This window comes from Scyliorhinus torazame, chromosome X, assembly GCF_047496885.1.
Source record: "Scyliorhinus torazame isolate Kashiwa2021f chromosome X, sScyTor2.1, whole genome shotgun sequence".
Taxonomy (NCBI): domain Eukaryota; kingdom Metazoa; phylum Chordata; class Chondrichthyes; order Carcharhiniformes; family Scyliorhinidae; genus Scyliorhinus; species Scyliorhinus torazame.
The window spans coordinates 40,074,152-40,095,063 of NC_092738.1; the positions used below are offsets into that span (position 1 = coordinate 40,074,152).

The 20,912-nt window shown below is 49.3% G+C and overlaps 1 protein-coding gene across 2 annotated transcripts in view; it reads left to right on the top strand.

Annotated features, from left to right (window-relative positions):
* The first annotated feature begins 672 nt into the window (after nucleotides 1-672).
* Nucleotides 673-20,912, top strand: part of b4galnt1b (beta-1,4-N-acetyl-galactosaminyl transferase 1b) — a 110,291-nt gene continuing 90,051 nt past the window's right edge. For both annotated transcript variants that reach the window (XM_072493653.1, XM_072493654.1), the window contains exon 1: nucleotides 673-838. In XM_072493653.1, coding sequence (XP_072349754.1) covers nucleotides 828-838 — 11 coding nt within the window. In that variant the 5' untranslated portion in view covers nucleotides 673-827. The remainder of the gene's footprint in view (nucleotides 839-20,912) is intronic.

Below are 20,912 nucleotides of genomic sequence, written 5' to 3' on the forward strand. Positions count from 1 at the left end.
GAGGAAACCGGAGCACCCGGAGGAAACCCACGCAGATACAGGGGGAACGTGCAAACTCCACTCCGTCAGCTGAGGTCGGAATCGAACCCGGGTCCCTGGAGCAGTGAAATGAAATAAAATGAAATGAAAATCACTTATTGTCACAAGTAGACTTCAATTAAGTTACTGTGAAAAGCCCCTAGTCGCCACATTCCGGCGCCTGTTCGGGGAGGCGGTACGGGAATTGAACCGTGCTGCTGGCCTGCCTTGGTCTGCTTTAAAGGCCAGCTCTTTAGCCCTGTGCTAAACCTGCCCCACGAGGCAACAGTGCTAACCACTGCGCTGCCCACTCTGTGTTTATATACATATTAAAGAATTCTCATCTTTTGCTAATTAACTTTAACCTGCGTCCTCTGGCACTGTCAATGGAAGCAGTTCCTTCTAATTGACCACCATGTGGGGAAGGAACATATTGATAACTGAATTAGAAAAGGAATAAAAACAGAAATATTGACTAAAATCACTGTACTCTGCTTGGGAATCCATTCATTATCGTTTATTAAAGTTACTCGCTAATTAATAAGACTTGGAAGTCATTAACTGGGTTTTTGGTCCTTCTTCTACCGTATTGGGTGCATTCCCTCCCCCATCCATCCATCCTCTCCTGGTCTCTCTGCTATTCTGCACCATCTCACTGGGGGGAGTGGATTCGAGGTTTCAGAAAGCAGCAGCCGCATTATCATTGACCGGGAGAGATTGGGGAAGCTGAGCAGAAATCAGAATGTGAAATGCATCCGTCCATTTAATGAGAGAGAAAAAGAGAGAGGGTGGGAGAGACATGCATTTGAATGCTTAACAGGTAGGACAAAGTCTTGAGTGATTTTGTGTTTGCCAGCTGATTCGAAACTGCAGGTCTGTCACCTCTTTCTCATTCTGAAATGCCAGCCTTGAGAAGAGAGTGGCATTTGAAATCCGCATCCCCCACCCCTTTTGTTTTGTTCTGTTCTGGCGCTGTTAGATTTGTTGCAAAAAAATAAGGTGGGACAATAGAATTTTAAAGAAAATCACACACCCCACAATTATTTTTGTGTGTGTGTGTGGCTTTGCATTGGGGTGTTGGGGGTGTAAATCCCAGCATTGGACGTTTCATTCAATGGTCAAGGTAAGCGTAAATCCGCCACCCCCTCGGCAGATATATGTGATTACTGATCTATTGTGAGATTGCAGCACCGTGTATCTGTGTACTTCAAAGCTTCAATGGATCGCATTGCATTGCCCAGCGCCCTGTCCTCATTGTTTATTTAGAAAGGGCAATGATGATTTTAAATCTTCGCACAGCTCAGATTTCTCAACATTTAAATTAGTAATGATTTGGAAGGGGGTGAGTGGGTGGACTGCTGTGGTTTGCATTATCATCACGTGCCAACATGATGGCTGCATGTTGAGAATGGAAAGTTAAAGAGATGCTTGTGATTTTCATTAAGCTTTCTGTTGGAATGTGCTATTGCCCAGAACTACACTGAGCGAACAGTGAAAATCTCTCCCCCCCCCCCCCGCCCTCCCCAAAACAAAATCCCCTCTGACTCTTCATTTTGCACCTTTCAATGTGTCAAAGTGCCTTTCACAGAAATTACTGGACAGAATTTGAGCCATTTAAGGTAGGTTTGGGGAGGGAATTAAAAAAAAGACTTGCATTTCCATAGTGCCTTTCATGGCCAGCATAGCATTTTAACAGGAGGATAGAGAGATTGATTGAGGAAGGGAAGTCTTTAATAATCTTTATTATTGTCACAAGTAGGCTTACATTAACACTGCAATGTGAAAAGCCCCTAGTCGCCACATTCCGGCGCCTGTTCGGGTACACAGAGGGAGAATTCAGAATGTCCAAATTCACCCAACAGCACGTCTTTTGGGACTTGTGGGAGGAAACCAGAGTACCCGGAGGAAACCCACGCAGACACGGGGAGAACGTGCAGACTCCGCACAGACAGTCACCCAAGCTGGGAATCGAACCTGGGACCCTGGAGCTGTGAAGCAACAGTGCTAACCGCTGTGCTAGTCCAGAAGGGCCGTGGTAGTCGAAGGCCTGGTTGCCAATGATGGTGTAATTATAATGGGTCGGTTTAGCTCAGTTGGCTGGGTGGCTGGTTCGTGATGCAGAGCGAGGCCAGAAGCATGGGTTCAATTCCGCTTGCCGGCTGAGGTTATTCATCTCAAGCCTTCTCAACCTTGCCCCTCGCCTGAGGTGTGGTGATCCTCGGGTTAAATTACCACCAGCCAGATCTCTCTTCATTCCCCCCCCCCCCCCCCTTTCCTCATAAGGGAAAGCGGCCTATGGACACCTGGGACCTTGGCGACTTTACTAATTATAAGTGGGAATACTTGGGTGGCGCAGTGGTTAGCACTGGGACTGCAGCGCTGAGGACCCGGGTTCGATCCCGGCCCTGGGTCACTGAGTTTGCACATTCTCCCCGTGTCTGCGTGGGTCTCACCCCCACAACACAAAGATGTGCCGGGTAGGTGGATTGGCCACGCTAAATTGCCCCTTCATTGGGAAAAAAAGAATTGGGTACCCTAAATTTATTTTAAAACAATTGGGAATGCTCAAGATACTGGAATTGGAGGAGTGCTGAGATCATGAGAGGAGTTTACAGAGATTGGGAGGAATGTGGCCATGGATGAATTTGAAGATGAGGATTAGAAGAGCAGGGTGTGCCAGGGCTTGCAGCTAACATATACCTATGAGTTCAGGCCTGATAGGTGAATGGGACTTGGTGCATGTTTGGTTATGGACACAAGTTCGAAATCATTGACATCTTCTCTCTGTTCCTTTCTCTGCATATTTTTGAGTGTCTGTTGCTGAGACAGCACGAGGGGGGAAACATCTGCTGATGGAGTTCCCTCCAGCGTCCATCCAATTTCCTTTTGAAATCATCCATTGTCTCTACTTCCAGCTCCCTTGTAGGCAGCGAGTTCCATGTCGTTACCACTCGCTGCGTAAAAAAGCTCCTCCTCATATCTGCCACCCCCTCCCTCCCTATCTCCAATGGGAACAGCTTTTCTTTGACCTTATCTAAACTTGTCATAACCTTGTTCACCTCTATCAAATCCCCCCTCAATCTCCTTCACTCCAAGGAGAATAATCCCAGTTTCTCCAACCCTAACCTTGGAGCTAAAATCTATTCATCCATGGAATCATTCTGGTAAATCTCCCTCCGCACCCTCTCGAGGAATCTCGCACCCTTCCTAATGTGCGATAACCAGAGGCTAAGAGTTTGACATGTTGTTAGAATCATAGACTTTACCGTGCAGAAGGAGGCCATTCGGCCCATTGAGTCTGCATCCGCCCTTGGAAAGAGCACCCTACTTAAGGCCACACCTCCACCCTAGCCCCATAACCTAGTAATCCCACGTTTTGGGCATTAAGGGACAATTTAACATGGTCAATCCACCTAACCTGCACATCTTTGGACTGTGGGAGGAAACCGGAGCACCCGGAGGAAACCCACGCAGACACGGGGAGGATGTGCAGACTCCGCACAGACAGTGACCCAAGCTGGGAATCGAACCTGGGACCCTGGCGCTGTGAGGCAGCAGTGCTAACCACTGTGCCACCGGGCCACCCTTGTTGTTGGAACAGGTCAGAAGGAGTTTTACACAACACCAAACTGTCATATGTGACCTGGGAATTCTTGTTGCTGCACTAAAATGGGAAAGTATTCTACTCTGCCCACCCCCCAGTAGGAGTATCCTCACCTTGTGAACACAACATTCAATAACACTCATTCAAACTCTTCAGCTAAGGCTTAGATTTTGATTATGCATTCGGAAAATACAAATTTAATTGCACTAATAGAAAGTTGCCTGAAAATGGGGACAATTAGAAGAGATTAGTTTAGGAATATTTTTCAGAGGGACAGAATGAATAAGAGAAGTGGAGCAGTGAAAGGAAGGACTGCATTTATGTTGCAACTTTCACGACCTTGGGAAGCCCCACTGCAGCAAATGAAGTAGTCAGGATGTATAGTCACTGTCGGGTGGACCGTCACACGTGAATTATTGCCAAACTGAATGATCCAACACTCCCACTGACCACGTAATCATTGCCCCGCAGGTCCTACAGCCGCGGCACTGGTCCATCAGGGGCGGCCCCTTCCCCTCCCTCCCATGAGACCACCTCGGAGGAGAGCTCCGAGGATGCCACAGTCGATGCATCTCCACCCTCCACCAGCGCAGCAACGCACACCTCGGTGGGCTACGTTATTGGTCAGGCTTCTGGGGCACAATCTGGTGAGCACCACACAGCGGCAGGGACGCCCCCAGGCGAGACAGCAGTCGGGGGGCTGCTGGGTCCTAGGTGCCAGTTGGGCCCCAGCCTGATGCTGAGCCTCTGGAAGTGAGTTACCCGGAGCTGATGGAGATGATAGGGAGCAGCCGGGACATTCAGAGGGAGATGTCAGCGTCACTCCAGCAGGTCCATAGCCGATTGGAGGAGTCCCGTGCTGCAGTTTTTCTTCATAAACTTATGGATCATACAGTATTTGTACAAAATTCTCCATGTTGAGTATATAAATTGGCAAGTCATGTTGCAGCTGTGTAGAACCTTAGTTAGGCCACACTTGGAGTATAGTGTTCAATTCTGGTCGCCACACTACCAGAAGGATGTGGAGGCTTTAGAGAGGGTGCAGAAGAGATTTACCAGGATGTTGCCTGGTATGGAGGGCATTAGCTATGTGGAGCGGTTGAATAAACTCGGTTTGTTCTCACTGGAACGAAGGAGGTTGAGGGGAGACCTGATAGAGGTATACAAAATTATGAGGGGCACAGACAGGGTGGATAGTCAGAGGCTTTTCCCCAGGGTAGAGGGGTCAATTACTAGGGAGCATAGGTTTAAGGTGAGAGGGGCAAGGTTTAGAGGAGATGTACGAGGCCACTAACCAGGGAACTCGTATTCTAATTGGCCAATCTCAAAGGCCCAGCCTAAGTCATTACAAAATTCAAATGTGGTTGATTCCCGGAGTTCGCCTGAGGGGCTGAGTGGTGACCCTGCACCGGGCGCGAGTGAGCCCGCCGCCTCGTTGCAGAGAGCTTCAAATCCACCCTCCGCGCCTGCCACTGAGCAGCTAACTTCCACCAGGCAGTGACGTCTGGGCCCGAGTCCTCCGCCACATTAACCCTGGGCCTGCCTCGATCCCCCCCTGGATCGAGATGGTTCCTCTCAGCCTCTCCCCGTGGTTCTGGGCCAGAGGCATGTGGTGGGCCAAACACTTGCTCTGCCCCTCACGCCGGGCCACTGGAAGGTCCTAAAAACAGCTCCTGGGTGGTGACTGAGGATTCGCCGATGTCGATTGTTGGGGCCGGGTGGGAAGGGACACTACCTCCCCATAATCCTAGAAACAGGGAGCTGCTCCCTTGTCCAGGGCCTGGGCGTGATGTCAAAGGGAATGAATCGGGGCATCACCCACACTTCACCAAGGGTGGGAGGGGGGAGGAATAATGTTCCTCTCACCCCCCCTCATGAAGTGACCGTGTTACTGGGAAGAGGGTCGCACACCAGGGGACCGCTGTCTCTGAAGCCCTCCACGGGCTCTCCCCACGACGCTCCGCAACAGGAGTTGTGGCCGGGGCAAAGCGCCGTCCGGTTTGGCTCACCGCCTCACTGCCACCACCCTCTAGGGCCGGAACATCAACGGGGCTGGGGATGTTGCTGGGTGATGGCGGGTGGAGGTGTAACTGGAGCACCCGAGCCAGTATTGAAAGACAATCGGTCCTGCAGGATGACGGGATCAGTGGTATCTGGACATGTCTGGCTGCCCGCTGTCTGGCTGCCCGCTGTCTGGCTGCCCGCTGTCTGGCTGCCCGCTGTCTGGCTGCCCGCTGTCTGGCTGCCCGCTGTCTGGCTGCCCGCTGTCTGGCTGCCCGCTGTCTGGCTGCCCACTGTCTGGCTGCCCGCTGTCTGGCTGCCCGCTGTCTGGCTGCCCGCTGTCTGGCTGCCCGCTGTCTGGCTGTCCACTGTGTCTTCCTCTGCTCCTTCCTGCACATCGGCTCCCTCTCCAGAGGGGCTTTGCAGGGTCAGTGAAGGGAGAGGGGCTGGCGGCACCAGCTACGGCTGCCTTGGTTGCTGTAGCGACAGGGCAATTCCTACGGATGTGCCACACCCCCTACAGGTGTGGCACCACATGCCGTCCGCGGACCAGAAGACGTAAAGGGTCTCCCCTTGGCAGGGGACCGCAAAGTCCCCCTCTAAAACCTCCTCCTGGACTAGGCGGATACAGACCTGGTGTTGGAGGGTGTGCTGTAGGGACAGCAGCCCAGACTTAACCTCCTCGAACAGATGGAGGTGGGGAAGGAGGATCCCCGAGGGGTGGGGGGGGAGGATCCCCGAGGGGGCGGTGGGGAGAGGAGTATCCCCGAGGGGAGGGGGAGGAGGATCCCCGAGGGGTGGGGGGGGAGGATCCCCGAGGGGGCGGTGGGAGAGGAGTATCCCCGAGGGGAGGGGGAGGAGGATCCCCGAGGGGTGGGGGGGGGGGGATCCCCGAGGGGAGGTGGGGGGGGGGGGATCCCCGAGGGGAGGTGGGGGAGGAGGAGGATCTCCGAGGGGAGGTGGGGGGGGGAGGAGGATCCCCGAGGGGAGGTGGGGGAGGTGGGGGGGTGGGGGTGGGGGAGGATCCCCGAGGGGAGGTGGGGGGGAGGAGGATCTCCATGGGGGGGGGGGGGGGGGGGAGAGGGGGGGGGGGGGGAGAGGGGGGGAGGATCTCCGAGGGGAGGTGGGGGAGGTGGGGAGGTGGGGAGGAGGATCCCCGAGGGGAGGTGGGGGGAGGGAGGAGGATCTCCGAGGGGAGGTGGGGGGAGGCTCCGAGGGGAGGTGGGGGAGGAGGATCCCCGAGGGGAGGTGGGGGAGGAGGATCCCCGAGGGGAGGTGGGGGAGGTGGGGGGGTGGGGGTGGGGGAGGATCCCCGAGGGGAGGTGGGGAGGAGGATCCCCGAGGGGAGGTGGGGAGGAGGATCCCCGAGGGGAGGTGGGGAGGAGGATCCCCGAGGGGAGGTGGGGGGGGGAGGATCCCCGAGGGGAGGTGGGGAGGAGGATCCCCGAGGGGAGGTGGGGGGGGGAGGATCCCCGAGGGGAGGTGGGGGAGGAGGATCCCCGAGGGGAGGTGGGGGGGGGAGGATCCCCGAGGGGAGGTGGGGAGGAGGATCCCCGAGGGGAGGTGGGGGGGGGAGGATCCCCGAGGGGAGGTGGGGGAGGAGGATCCCCGAGGGGAGGTGGGGGGGGGAGGATCCCCGAGGGGAGGTGGGGGAGGAGGATCCCCGAGGGGAGGTGGGGGGGGGGAGGATCCCCGAGGGGAGGTGGGGAGGAGGATCCCCGAGGGGAGGTGGGGGAGGAGGATCCCCGAGGGGAGGTGGGGAGGAGGATCCCCGAGGGGAGGTGGGGGGGGGAGGATCCCCGAGGGGAGGTGGGGAGGAGGATCCCCGAGGGGAGGTGGGGGGGGGAGGATCCCCGAGGGGAGGTGGGGAGGAGGATCCCCGAGGGGAGGTGGGGGGGGGAGGATCCCCGAGGGGAGGTGGGGAGGAGGATCCCCGAGGGGAGGTGGGGCAGGTCATGCGAGAGGATCACCTCCTCTGCAGTGGGCTCTAGAGGGTCCACCGCCACATGCGTCCCGCCCACCGTGAGCCCCCCTTTCGAGGCCAAAGGGGGCTGTCTGCTCGGCACGCAGGAAGAACACAACTTTACCGTACATCCAGTAGGCAGCCACAATGACCGAGAGGCCAACGACCCTGGCCATTGCGTGGGCGCATGCCTCCACGGACATTGTGGGGTGCGCAGCCCCTCTATCTCCCCCCACCCCCACCCCCCCCCATTCGATTCTGATGGCTCTGAGACCCAAATAGGTCAGCCTGCAATAAGGCAGAATATGGAGGATACACTACTAACAGGATGGCAAAATCGTACGGCTACGAACAGGTTCCAAGACTATAGACGGAGACCGAGACAAGGAAATTATGAAGACAGAAACCCAGTTCGAACCTACAATAGGAAGATGAACCCCAGAAATGCACGGGGCATGATAAATCGATGTTTTCGATGTGACTCTCAATACCATTCTGCTTTCAACTGTCCAACTCGTTCTGATAGAGTGTTTGAAGCGACACATAACACGGAAGAGTCAGAAGAGGAAAAAGATAGTGACCAGAAAGAAGGCATTGTCCTATTGACAAGCGGTTTTACGCCGGTAATGAGGGTGTTGGTTGCAGAATCCTTCAACTGTGCTGTATTGGACAGTGGCTGCACATCTACTGTGTGTGGAATTGACTGGTTAAAATGTTACCTGGACTCTTTGAATGCTGATAATCGTAACAACGTTAAGGAATTTGAAAGTTCCACAAGTTTCAGGTTTGGGGATGATAATACTCTGAAGTCGCTGAAAAGAGTGGTGATCCCTTGCAATATTGGCAGAATGAATCATTTCATTAGCACGGATGTTCTATCAAGTGAGATACCTTTGCTTCTGAGCAAACCATCGATGAAGAAAACACACATGAAACTGGATATGGAACAGGATAAGGCAACAGTTTTTGGAAAGACGGTGGACTTACAATTTACACAGCCGGGACACTATTGTATTCCATTACTGACAAATAATATTTCAAGTAGAGTTGTTGAGGATGGGTTAATGGCAGTTAAAAATGGGACTTTAGCTGATAAAGCTTGTTGTATTAAAACCGCATAGGCAATTTGCACATCCGTCTCCTCGGAGGCTGAAAAATGTATTAAAGGATGCAGGGGTAAGCTGATAGAACAGGCTAGTGACCGCTGTGAAGTTTGCAGGAAGTACAGAAGGACACCAGCATGGCCGATAGTAACCCTACCTTTGGCCAGGGATTTTAATGATATTGTGGCCATGGACCTTAAGATCTGGGATAAAGCCAATAATATATTTATTTTGTAGATTTAGCAACCAGATTTAGTCAATCAACGATTGTACGAAGTAAAGAAAAGAGAGTAATTCTGGATCAAATCGTGGAAAATGGATAGGGGCAGGAATGGGCCCACTGGCAAAATTCCTTACGGACAATGGGGGAGAATTTGTTAATGATGAGTTTAGGGATATGTGTGAAAACATGAATATCACAGTCCTGAACACGGCTGCAGAAAGCCCATTTAGTAATGGTGTGTGTGAAAGAAACCATGCGGTAATAGATGACATGCTTCGGAAAAGTTTGGCAGATAGACCAAACTGCAAGCTAAATTCAGCTTTAGCATGGGCGGTACATGCAAAGAATTCATTGCAGATGGTTGGGGGCTATAGTCCCTATCAATTAGTGTTTGGTAGAAATCCTAAAATTCCGTCCATTTTGGATGAACAGCCTCCAGTTTGGGAAGGGACTACAATTAGCTCTGGTTTTGCTGAACATTTAAATGCATTACACAGCAGTAGAAAAGCTTTTTTGGAAGCAGAAGTCTCTGAAAGAATTCGCAGAGCTTTGAGGCATATTGTAGGGCCATCAAATCCCGTTTTTCAGCAAGGAGACATAGTATACTATAAAGGAGACATTTTAATGAATGGAAAGGCCCAGGGAAGATCATAGGCATAGATGGCAAAACAATTATTTTGCAACATGACAATCAAACTGTTAGGGTCCATTCATCAAGGATAATGGGTACAGATTACAAATTTTCAAATTTAGACAGAGCAGACAGATATGACGAGGAATCAGGGTCATTTGGTACGCACGTGTTACAGAACTACGAGGACCAGTTAACTGATATAGACATGGTTTCTGTAGAGGAACACAGCACTTCTGTTGATTTAGAACAGACCATTTTTCTGAAAGGACAACTGCCAAAAATTCGTACAAAAGTAACATACTTGCCTGAAGGATCTAGTCGATGGCAGGGTGCAACTGTTATTCGTAGAGCAGGGAAGGCCACTGGAAAGTTTAAACATTGGTTGAATGTACAGCATTCAGGGGAGGGAGTCAAGACAATGGATTGGGAACATGAAGTTCAAAAATGGAGGGCACAGAAACGCAGTGCCAGCTCAGATAGTACATCGGTTAGTGAACAGGTCCGCAGGAAAAGGTCGAGAACTATTGAAAGGACATCCCACAGCAGATAGGAAAGATCAAGCAGTAGCAGTACAGAACGAGATACCAGACGGGAGAGGGGACGTAGTTTATCAAGGTCTCGGAACATGGGTCAGACTATGAATACTAATAGGAGTAGAAGCCCACATGCACGTGAGATTTTGGTGGCTTCCAATAAGTTAGATGAAAAAGTTATCAAAGATGCCAAACAGCAAGAACTGCATATTTGGAGTGAATTTGGGGTATACACGGAAGTACCGGATAGGGGACAAAGAGCTCTATCCCACAGATGGATTTGCACGGAAAAGGTTCTTCCGGATGGAACTTATAAGGCAAAGGCCAGGCTTGTGGCAAGGGATTTGAAGAAAACTTAGAAGATCCTTCCTCTTTCAGGCAGCTGGGCCCTTCCTTCATTCCCCGCCCGCCCAATCCCCTTCCCTTCCCTGTGACACACAGAAGACCAAACCTTCAGGCAGTTTAACAGCACAAATGCAGGACCTCACAGAGCACACACGCTATGCAGCCACTTGAGAATATTTTGTTTATTAAACGACCAACAGGAAGAAGGATTTGAAAATCAACTACGTAACATTCCACCTGTCACACTAACCATTAAACAACAAGGAAACATCACCGTTCCATATTGGTGCCAATACAAAGCATTATCAACTCATGTTCACAAAAAATCCAAACACACAGTATCACCCCTCACAGCTTCCTGAACAAAAATGGAGGATAATCTGAGAATGTGTTATCATGTCTGGAACTCTGTCATAGAAATGATCTGTCCCTCAATGTGTGATGTGTTCCACGTTCTCCATCCAGGAGCCGCAGCAGGCCCCTCCCACACGTCCCAATCTCACCGCAACCAAATTCTGGCATCCACATATTCCACCGGCGCTCAAGGTGCAGCTGAACATCCGTGACTTCCAGTGTGTTTAACCCGTGGTGACGGGCCAGTTACACGCAGCACTCACCACACCAGCAACAACAAAAACATTAGCAATCTGCAAAAGCATTTCTTCAACGTCATTATCAGGTGGCCCATTTGGATCAATGTTGTGTACCAGGTCCTGCAGCATCTTCTTGCTTCAAACCGGATTGCCCTCTGGACTCGGCCGTTCCCTAAGCCCGGTATTCCAGGACCCAAGAATCTGAGACAAAGTTGTCCTTCTTTCCAACTACAGAAAGGGAAGGAAACAGCAACAGCAGCCTCCAGGCATCAGCATCAGCAGCCACCAGCAGGAGCAAGCTGCTCACAGTCAAAGGGAGTTAAAGTGACCTGCACCATATTACCATGGGCAGGGCTCTGTGCTGGGGGTGTTCAGTGGGACGGACAAGCAGCAGCTGAAGTTGCCCTGGTATGGGTATACATGACCCGGGGGATGGCTTGTTTGACCTGTGGGTGCTGAGTCCCCCATCCGTCCCGCGCTCCCGGCTAACTGCCCGATTTGCAAGATGGCTACCCAACTCCTCCGACCCCCACAGCATCCATTGCGCTAGCTTCACGCTTTTAAATAGGTGTGTTAAAGGACGCCCGCGTGACCACTCGCTGGAGAGCCAGTTAGATCACAGGAGGCTGTTCGAAAGGGCACCTGTCCTGTTAATGAGATTGGCCTTAATCGGTGATTATTGGTTTTGCATGAGATCCAGATCTCGCCAACGGGAGTGGGCCGGTTACACCGGAAACCGATCAGTGACCGGTTCAGTTCCCGAATTCGGCCTCTCCCGCCATCTAACCGGCTCGCGCAGATTCGCGCCCAGCGTGATGCGGCCGTAGATTGCGCCCAATGATTCTGATCAGTTCAGTCAGCTCCCCGAGGAGTAACCTTGGTAAATATTGCATGAATATATGTTGACAATTATCCACACGGAAAGCCACAATCTCAGCTTCTTTGACGAACTGGCAGTAAAAAGTTAGTTTAAAAAAGACATTGAAAATTCAGCAGTTGAAATAATCCAGACCCCTGCATTGATGGCAGGCTGCAAAATGGCATTAATAAAATTTCTATGCATTGTTGGGGAATGAAGAGTGTCAAAGTGTCAGTGAACCAGAATTTTAAATGCATTCCTCATCGAAGTGTTCATTTAAATTTTCTAACAACTTCCCCATCCGTACAATGTCAAAGTTAACAATCCATATTTTTACATTTTTAAATATTAAAATGTCAAGTTGTCGAGGCTGCACCTGTTTAGATTTTCAACCTTTATTCCCACTGAATGGGATGGTGAACGGAATCCTCGAGAGAGAGGTCCAAGCCACTTCACAAAAGATCTAATTTGGTAATAGTCTTATTGTTCGGATGGCTCACTCCATGCTGTACCTTACTGGAGTGGGGCATCTCATTAGATGGACTCTGTTTGTTTTTGCATTCTTCAGCCTGAAAAATGTTTGGTGACACGGCTTGCCTTAAGAGTGCGAGTTAAGTTTCGCTGGCTTTGAAAGCAGACCAAGGCAGGCCAGCAGCACGGTTCAATTCCCGTACCAGCCTCCCCGAACAGGCGCCGGAATGTGGTGACTAGGGGCTTTTCACGGTAACTTCATTGAAGCCTACTTGTGACAATAAGCGATTTTCATTTCATTTCATTTTCATTTCATTTTCAAGTGCAGCTCGGGGAGAATGTGCAAACTCCACACGGACAGTGACCCAGAGCCAGGATCAAACCCGGGTCCTCAGCGACGTGAGGCAGCAGTGCTAACCACTGTGCCATTGTGCTGCCCTCAGAAAAATACTTTTCACTGTACTTCGGTCAAATCGTGACAATAAATCAAATCAAATCAGATTTTAGTTAGAACATAGAACATAGAACGATACAGCGCAGTACAGGCCCTTCGGCCCACGATGTTGCACCGAAACAAAAGCCATCTAACCTACACTATGCCATTATCATCCATATGCTTATCCAATAAACTTTTGTATTTCTTTATACAATTGCTCCATGAGCGAATTGACCTTTCTGCACAGTCTTAAACAAATAAGATAGAATATTGGGGTTTTTGGTCCCGTCTGCTAGCTACCTTTGGAGTCTGGTTGGGGATTGTAATAATACTTTGTGATTGAAAGAGACTTATCCGCATACTAATTACACCACTGTAAATCATGTAACCTTTAGATTCAGTCCTCTCTTTTACTTACTGTATTTTACATTCCTGAATTGGAACAAAGCGGCTGCACATCAGGTCGGAGTTTCCCTAATTTATTGTGAAGACAGGAGGAGAAACCTGTAGCGTTCCGGAGACAGGGGCGACCCAGTCAAACACTGATTGATTCCGAGAGGGCTGGACCAATGGTAGATGCTGGGCGGGATTTTCCCACCACCCCGTCGCATGCACATGTCCTGCCGTTGTCAACGGGAATTCCCGTTGACAGCACCCCTCATTGGCTGGACGCCCACTGTTTTCCCGGGCTGGAGGGGTCTAAAACTAAGGAAAGGGATGTGGAGAAATCGCTGCAAACCTTTCAAATTCTCCCATGCAGAAGGCTCTGATTTGATTTGATTTATTGTCACATGTACTGAAGTACAGTGAAAAGTGTTTTTCTGAGGCCGAGGGAATGTACACAGTACGTACATAGTAGACAAAAAGAATAATCAACAGAGAACATTGACAAATGGTACATCGACAAACAGTGATTGGTTACAGTGCGGAGCAAGGGGCCAAACAAAGCAAATACATGAGCAAGAGCAACATAGGGCGTCGTGAATAGTGTTCTTACAGGGAACAGATCAGTCTGAGGGAGGGTCGTTGAGGAGTCTTGTAGCTGTGGGGAAAAAGCTGTTCCTGTGTCTGGATATGCGGGTCTTCAGACTTCTGTACCTTCTGCCTGACGGAAGGGTCTGGAAGAAGGCAATGCCTGGGTGGGAGGGGTCTCTGATAATGCTGCCTGCCTTCCTGAGGCAGCAGGAGGTGTAGACAGAATCAATGTGGGGGTGGCAAGCTTGTATGATGCTCTGGATGCTCGGTCATTGATTAAATTTGGGAATGAGATTAATGAGGATGTTTTGGACATTGAAGGATGTGCATGTTGGACAGGAAAGTGGGTGATCAGACAGGATCTTGCCGAAATGGAACTTTTCATCAGCTCTTATGTCAAGAGACATTCCTCATTTTTCCATTATTTGGAGTCAAAACAAAAGTCTGCATCAGGATGAAAGCACCCAACAATTCATCTGTCTAATTAATGAGCTCAAGTATACAGTAGAGGCTGTTATTAGTTTAAAAGAGTTGGCGCCGTGAGTTTTATTTTGAAAAAAAGATTGAAACAGAAACACAAAATCCTCTCGTTTAAAAAAAACACGACAGGAAAATGACAGTTTGCAAGAAATCCGATCACATGTCTAACTCATAAACAATCGAGGGATGCACGCCCAAAATGGAGGGATGCACGCCCAAAATTAGATGGAATAAAAGAGAGTGGCAAGTCGTTCGGATCCGGAATGTCTGGGAGTGTTATGTTTAATCGCGGCTATCAAAGCCGAATTGGATAATTCATCCGGGAAGAGGAAGTAGATTGCAGGGAAAAGGGAAAGGGCTGGCGCGGGATCAGCTGAGTTGCTCTTGCAGAGAGCCAGCATGGAGGCAATGGGCCGAATGGCCACCTTCTGTGCTGTACCCACACTATGAGTCAAACACTTCAGCCGGCAAGAACCTCAAAATTGCCGTGACTGCATGGGAGTTGCATAATGCTGCTTTCTGTACGCAGTCTGAATAGACAATAAGAGTAATGCAAAGTGGGATACATCAGTAAAATGTGTGGTCCACTTGTTTGCTGTTGAACAATATGTTCCTTTGTTCTTGGGATAAGCACAGACTTTTTAAAGCACGTTTTGGCTGGTTAGGAAGCATCGGTGAAAGGGCCGAGGCCCATAATGGAGGCTAGTATCAATGATCGATGAGATTTAGGAAAGATGATGAGATAAGTGCTGGTCGGCCGAGCCAAGCTTGGATTTTCAAAACAACAATGGGAGTTAAAAAGACAACCTGCGGGATGGTGAAGGCATCCACAGATTTGCATTCCAGGGAAAGAATCGGAGGCGGCGATGGTGCGACGTGACTAGATTTCATAGAATCCCTACAGTGCAGAAGGAGGCCATTCGACCCAACGGGTCTGCACCGACCCTCTGAAATAGCATCCTGCCTAGGACCAGGCCTCCACCCTATTCCTGTAACCCCTTTTGGACACTGAGGGACAATTTAACATGGCCAATCCACCTAACCTGCACATCTTTGGACACTAAGGGACAATTTATCATGGTCAATCCACCTAACCTGCACATCTTTGAACACTAAGGGACAATTTAACATGGCCAATCCACCTAACCTGCACATCTTTGAACACTAAGGGACAATTCAACATTGCCAATCCACCTAACCTGCACATCTTTGGACAATAAGGGACAAATTAACATGGCCAATCCACCTAACCTGTACATCTTTGGACACTAAGGGACAATTTAACATGGCCAATCCACCTAACCTGTACATCTTTGGACACTGAGGGACAATTTAACACGGCCAATCCACCTAACCTGTACATCTTTGGACACTAAGGGACAATTTAACATGGCCAATCCACCTAACCCGCACATCTTTGGACACTAAGGGACAATTTATCATGGCCAATCCACCTAACCTGTACATCTTTGGACTGTGGGAGGAAACCGGAGCACCCGGAGGAAACCCACGTGCACACGGGGAGGATGTGCAGACTCTGCACTGACCCAGCGGGAAATCAAACCCAAGACCCTCGCACTGTGAGGCAGCAGTGCTTGCCACTGCCGCCCAACAATGTTAGGGTGCAAAGACGGGGAAAATATGTTGATGCCATTAGATGAAGGGGTGGGCGGAGTCCTGGGTGGAACATAAATGCTAACTTAGACAAAACCTCCCGTATTTAAACAAGCGGAACTCTGAAGGTTCAAGCCAAACCCCGTTGACTCGGGAACCAGTTCTGACTGACCACAAACATTGCCCATATCTTTTTTATTTTGCTCTTGCATTTTTGTTTTGTGGATGATTAATGGACATCTGCCTTTGAGGCAAGTGGCCTGTGCCTTTAATTCAATCAGAGGATTTCAGCAGCAGGAGAGGTCACTGTGCGAGTCTGAGCTGGTTCATACTGGAGTTGTAGACTGGCCGGCACCAAGTACAGAGATTGGCTGGGACTCAGTTTGATTGATTTTTTTGCCCCTTTAACTTCCCCCCCCCCCCTTGCCCCACCCCCTCTGTGTTTCTGTCTTGTGTGTGTGACTAGAGGGCGGACATCTAAAATGAGAGTCAGGGGTTAGGTGATAGTTCATCAATTGTATTTACTGCATATTCCATGATAGTTCTTGGTATAAATGAAGCGTAATCGTGTTTAAACCTACACACCTGGTGACTGTAATTTTTGGGCAGCCAAGGGCCAGTCTTTGGGGGTGGGATTCCCTTCCCACCGCACCCGTTTTCTGGTGTGGCACACCCCCGCTGGCAGCGGGATTCTCCGTCTCGGCAGCCGGCCAATGGGTTTCCCAGTGTGGGCAGCCTCACGCCGTCGGGAAATCCCCGGGCGTGAGTGCGTTGCCGGAGGATCCCGTCGACGGACAATCCCGCCCTGCGTATTTTTAAAAGAATTATTGGTTAATTCACTTGTGATGGGACTCTGAGGCCTGTGGGGCTGGAATTGACCGTGCACTCGCCCAGAGTGTTGTGACATTAATCCTACAAATTGCAATGATATTCAGGTTTTCTACACACATCTTGTTACTTCAATACAGTCAAAGAAACATTACAGACATTTCAAAATTGTTGTTACAAATGGTGCAAAGGGATTTGAGGTTGTCTATGCAGATCAAGGTGCTCTCTGAGGTGCTTCAATACAATTGTGACACATGTAATATTCACTGTGTACATTCAGTGTGACTCATACAGCCCGAGGGTGTTGTATATAATTCCAGCCACTCAGAGCACATGGGAAGATTGATTATTGGATCCAGTGACAGGGAATGAGCCGGAGCAAATAAGAGAAGTAAAAGTAGGGAGTGACCAGAAGATAATACGCTTTAAAGTGAGGATGGAGAAGGACATGAGATGAATATCAAGTTAACAGGTTGGAGAAAAGCTAATTAGGAGGGGTTGAGATATGCTAGTACGACTCCATGGACCAATAAACAAGGGAACGATTGAGAATTAGCACAGACCGAAGAGGGGTGCAGACTAAGAGAGAATAGGAAGAGATTTCAAGAGAAGTTTAAGAAAAAAAAACAATTGATAAGGTGTTGAATTTTTGATTGACAAGAAAGTCGAGGGTATTGGGCCACCAAGGAAGTGGAGCAGTCTCGAAGGGCCGAATGGTCTACTGCACTTTCATTTTATTTATCTGGCAATCTTATGAGCCGCTGAGGAATTGGGAATTCTATCCTGCGGCCTGGGTAAGGTTGGCCAACCCGCCAGGATTGTCTGCAGCTTGCAAACATTGAAGATTCATCTCCAAGATATTGCTGGGAGAAACTCTGGAAGTGATAGGGACATTTCTTTTCTTTAAAAAAACGTTTATCAGTAATAATATTGGAGATTGGCTAACAGGGGAGGCAGTGGTGTTGTGATATTGGACTAGTAATCCAAAGAGCCAGGGTAATGCTCTGGGCTGGGTTCCAATCCCAACTTGGCAGGTGGTGAAATTGGAATTTGATTTTTTTTGAAAAATCTGGAGTTAAAAGTCTAACGATGTTGTTGATTGTCGTAAAAACCCATCTGGTTCTCTAAAGTCCTTTAGGGAAGGAAATCTGCCGTCCTTACCCGGTCTGGCCACTGCAATGTGGTTGACTCTTAACTATTCGGGGATGGGCAACAAATGCTGGCCCAGCCGGCAACGCCCACAACCCATGAACAAATAAGACAAAAGGCCGATTAGCTGACAGTCGCATCGTCCAATCAGATACTCAACTGTCGTCTGCTTGCTTTCCAATTAGCTTGGGAAAGTGGGGTACCTCGAGGGTAAGTGGTGAAAGGATGGGGGAAGGGTGGTTGGAGGCGGGCGTGCATGCATGTGATGACATCTCCAGGAATAAGTCCCATCAGAGTTGGCAACCTCCATGCTACCTCAACTATATTGAACAGGATCCAAGTTCAATCCCGGTGTCGAATGATCCCTTGCGCAGATCCTGGCTACCATTTGAAAATCATCTTCACCCTCCCTGTCAACAGGAGCTGCATGAGGCAGGATGGGATATTGCAGTTTTCCCTTGGCCCCTAACTCTTGAACACCCAGACCACCATCTGGTGCTTAATCTGCTGGAGGACCGACAAACGAGGAAAGCTCCTCTAACTGGCACTGATGAGTCAGAATGACAACTTAGGATGCAAATTTGATGTGAGAGCAGACATAAAGCTGCTTCAAGGCCTGGCCGTCGTTCTCTGACAATATCCCCTTTTGTAAATCTGTTTTGACAGTTAGTTGTTGGCTAAAGTGACATGATCCTTGGATTTTTACATTTGAAGCTTAACAATTAAAAATGAATACAAAACATTGGTTTCAGCCTGACCATCATTGTGCAATGAATTATGCTGCATTTGTTTGAGGTGCAGTAATATGTGGGACCTGGATTTCTCATTGTCTACGCTGACATAAAATCTGGACACTTGGGCAAAGATGCAAAGGGTTGTTGGTAGCTGTGGGGCTATTTATTACTAAGGGTGAGTTTAGCTCAGTTGGCTGGACAGCTGGTTTGTGATGTGGAGCGAGGCCAGCAGCGTGGGTTCAATTCCCGTACCGGCTGAGGTTATTATTGAAGGCTCCGCCTTCTCAACCTTGACCCTTGCCTGAGGTGTGGTGACCCTCAGGTTAAATCACCACCAGCCAGCTCTCCCACGGTCATCTGGCGACTTTACTTTTATTTACGAGTAATAAATATAGCAAGTCAGATCCTTCAGGCGAGAAAGGGAGTTACTTGAGCAGTGTACTTCTGGGCCAAGTATGCAGCTCTGTGAAGGGTCATATGGACTCTAAACATTCTCTCTCTACAGATGCTGACAGACCTGCTGAGTTTATCCAGCATTTTCTGTTCTTATTATACTTATAGTTCACTCGGTTGTACATGTGTGCTTGACAAAGTTAATGATTCAAACATTGGACCTCCTTTCTAAAATGAGTAGTTGACAACAGTGGTTTTAATGCTGTAAGTGCTTTATTTTGTAAGACTCGTCACTGTCATAATATACACCAGTATATCATGGTGCAGACACACACTGAAGGACACGCAGTGGGACCAATCAACACACAGAACACCGCAGCCAATCACCAGTGAGAGCACATGCACTATAAAGACAGGGGGCATCAGAGTTCCCGCTCATTCGAGTAGCAGCTAGCTAGGAGCACAGAGGTCACAGCCTGCAACACAGACATTCACCATGTGCTGAGTGCATTGACTGGTTAGGACAAGGCAAAGGTCTTTAGTTAAAGCTAGTATCGTGTTAACCCACAGTAAGTTTAAACCGTTAATGATTCAATAAAATAGTGTTGCACTATTTCAAGTGTTGGTGACCTGTATGTGATCCAGAACACCCAACACATCAGTCACCCATTGCCTCGTCACCCATAAAAACTTTCTGTTGATTCCCTTAGTTTCTTTTATTTTGCCTTTATCGTTTTTGATCCATAGATCATTAATGGAGACATACCTTTTAAGTTGAGCAGAGGAAGTAAGGAAGTGTCAAAATAGCACACTGTGTTATAAAGTTTTGTATTTTGGGCTGAAGAACCCAGACTTTATGGCACCCAAGAGATTGGAGGGTTTGTTTTGATTGGTTGGTTGGTGACCAATAGATTGGCCAGGGACAGTATTCTGCCTGATAACCAAGAACGATTGGTCCCTGTCAGGTGGTGGTTTTCGAAGAGAAGCGACTGGACCCTCGAGCTTCTAGACCCTGGAAGGACCCACCGAAAGAGCCCCCTACCTAGGCCCACTCACTCGACCTGAACCCGTAACCCCATCTTTGGACACTAAGAAGCAATTTAACACGGCCAATCCACCTAACCTGTACATCTTTGGACACTAATAGGCAATTGAGCATGGCCAATCCACCTAACCTGCACATTTTGGATACTAAGGGGCAATTTAGCATGGCCAAGCCACCTAACCTATACATCTTTGGACACTAAGGGACAATTTATCACGGCCAATCCACCTAACCTGCACATCTTTCGACACTAAGGGACAATTTAACATGGCCAATCCACCTAACCTGCACATCTTTGGACACTAAAGGACAATTTAACATGGCCAATCCACCTAACCTGCACATCTTTGGACACTAAGGGACAATTTATCACGGCCAATCCACCTAACCTGCACATCTTTCGACACTAAGGGACAATTTAACATGGCCAATCCACCTAACCTGCACATCTTTGGACACTAAGGGACAATTTATCACGGCCAATCCACCTAACCTGTACATCTTTGGACACTAAGGGACAATTTATCACAGCCAATCCACCTAACCTGCACATCTTTGGACAGTAAGGGACAATTTATCATGGCCAATCCACCTAACCTGCACATTTTGGATACTAAGGGGCAATTTAGCACAGCCAATCCACCTAACCTGTACATCTTTGGACAGTAAGGGACAATTTATCACGGCCAATCCACCTAACCTGCACATCTTTGGATTGTGAGAGGAAACCGAAGCACCCGGAGGAAACCCACGCAGATACAGGGAGAACGTGCAAACTCCACACAGTCACCCAAGGCTGGAATTGAACCCGGGTCCCTGCCACAGTGAAGCAGCAGTGCTAACCACTGTGACACCGTGCTGCCCCATATAAGGAAAACAATTCCATTTTCATCATTTGAATCGTACAGAAG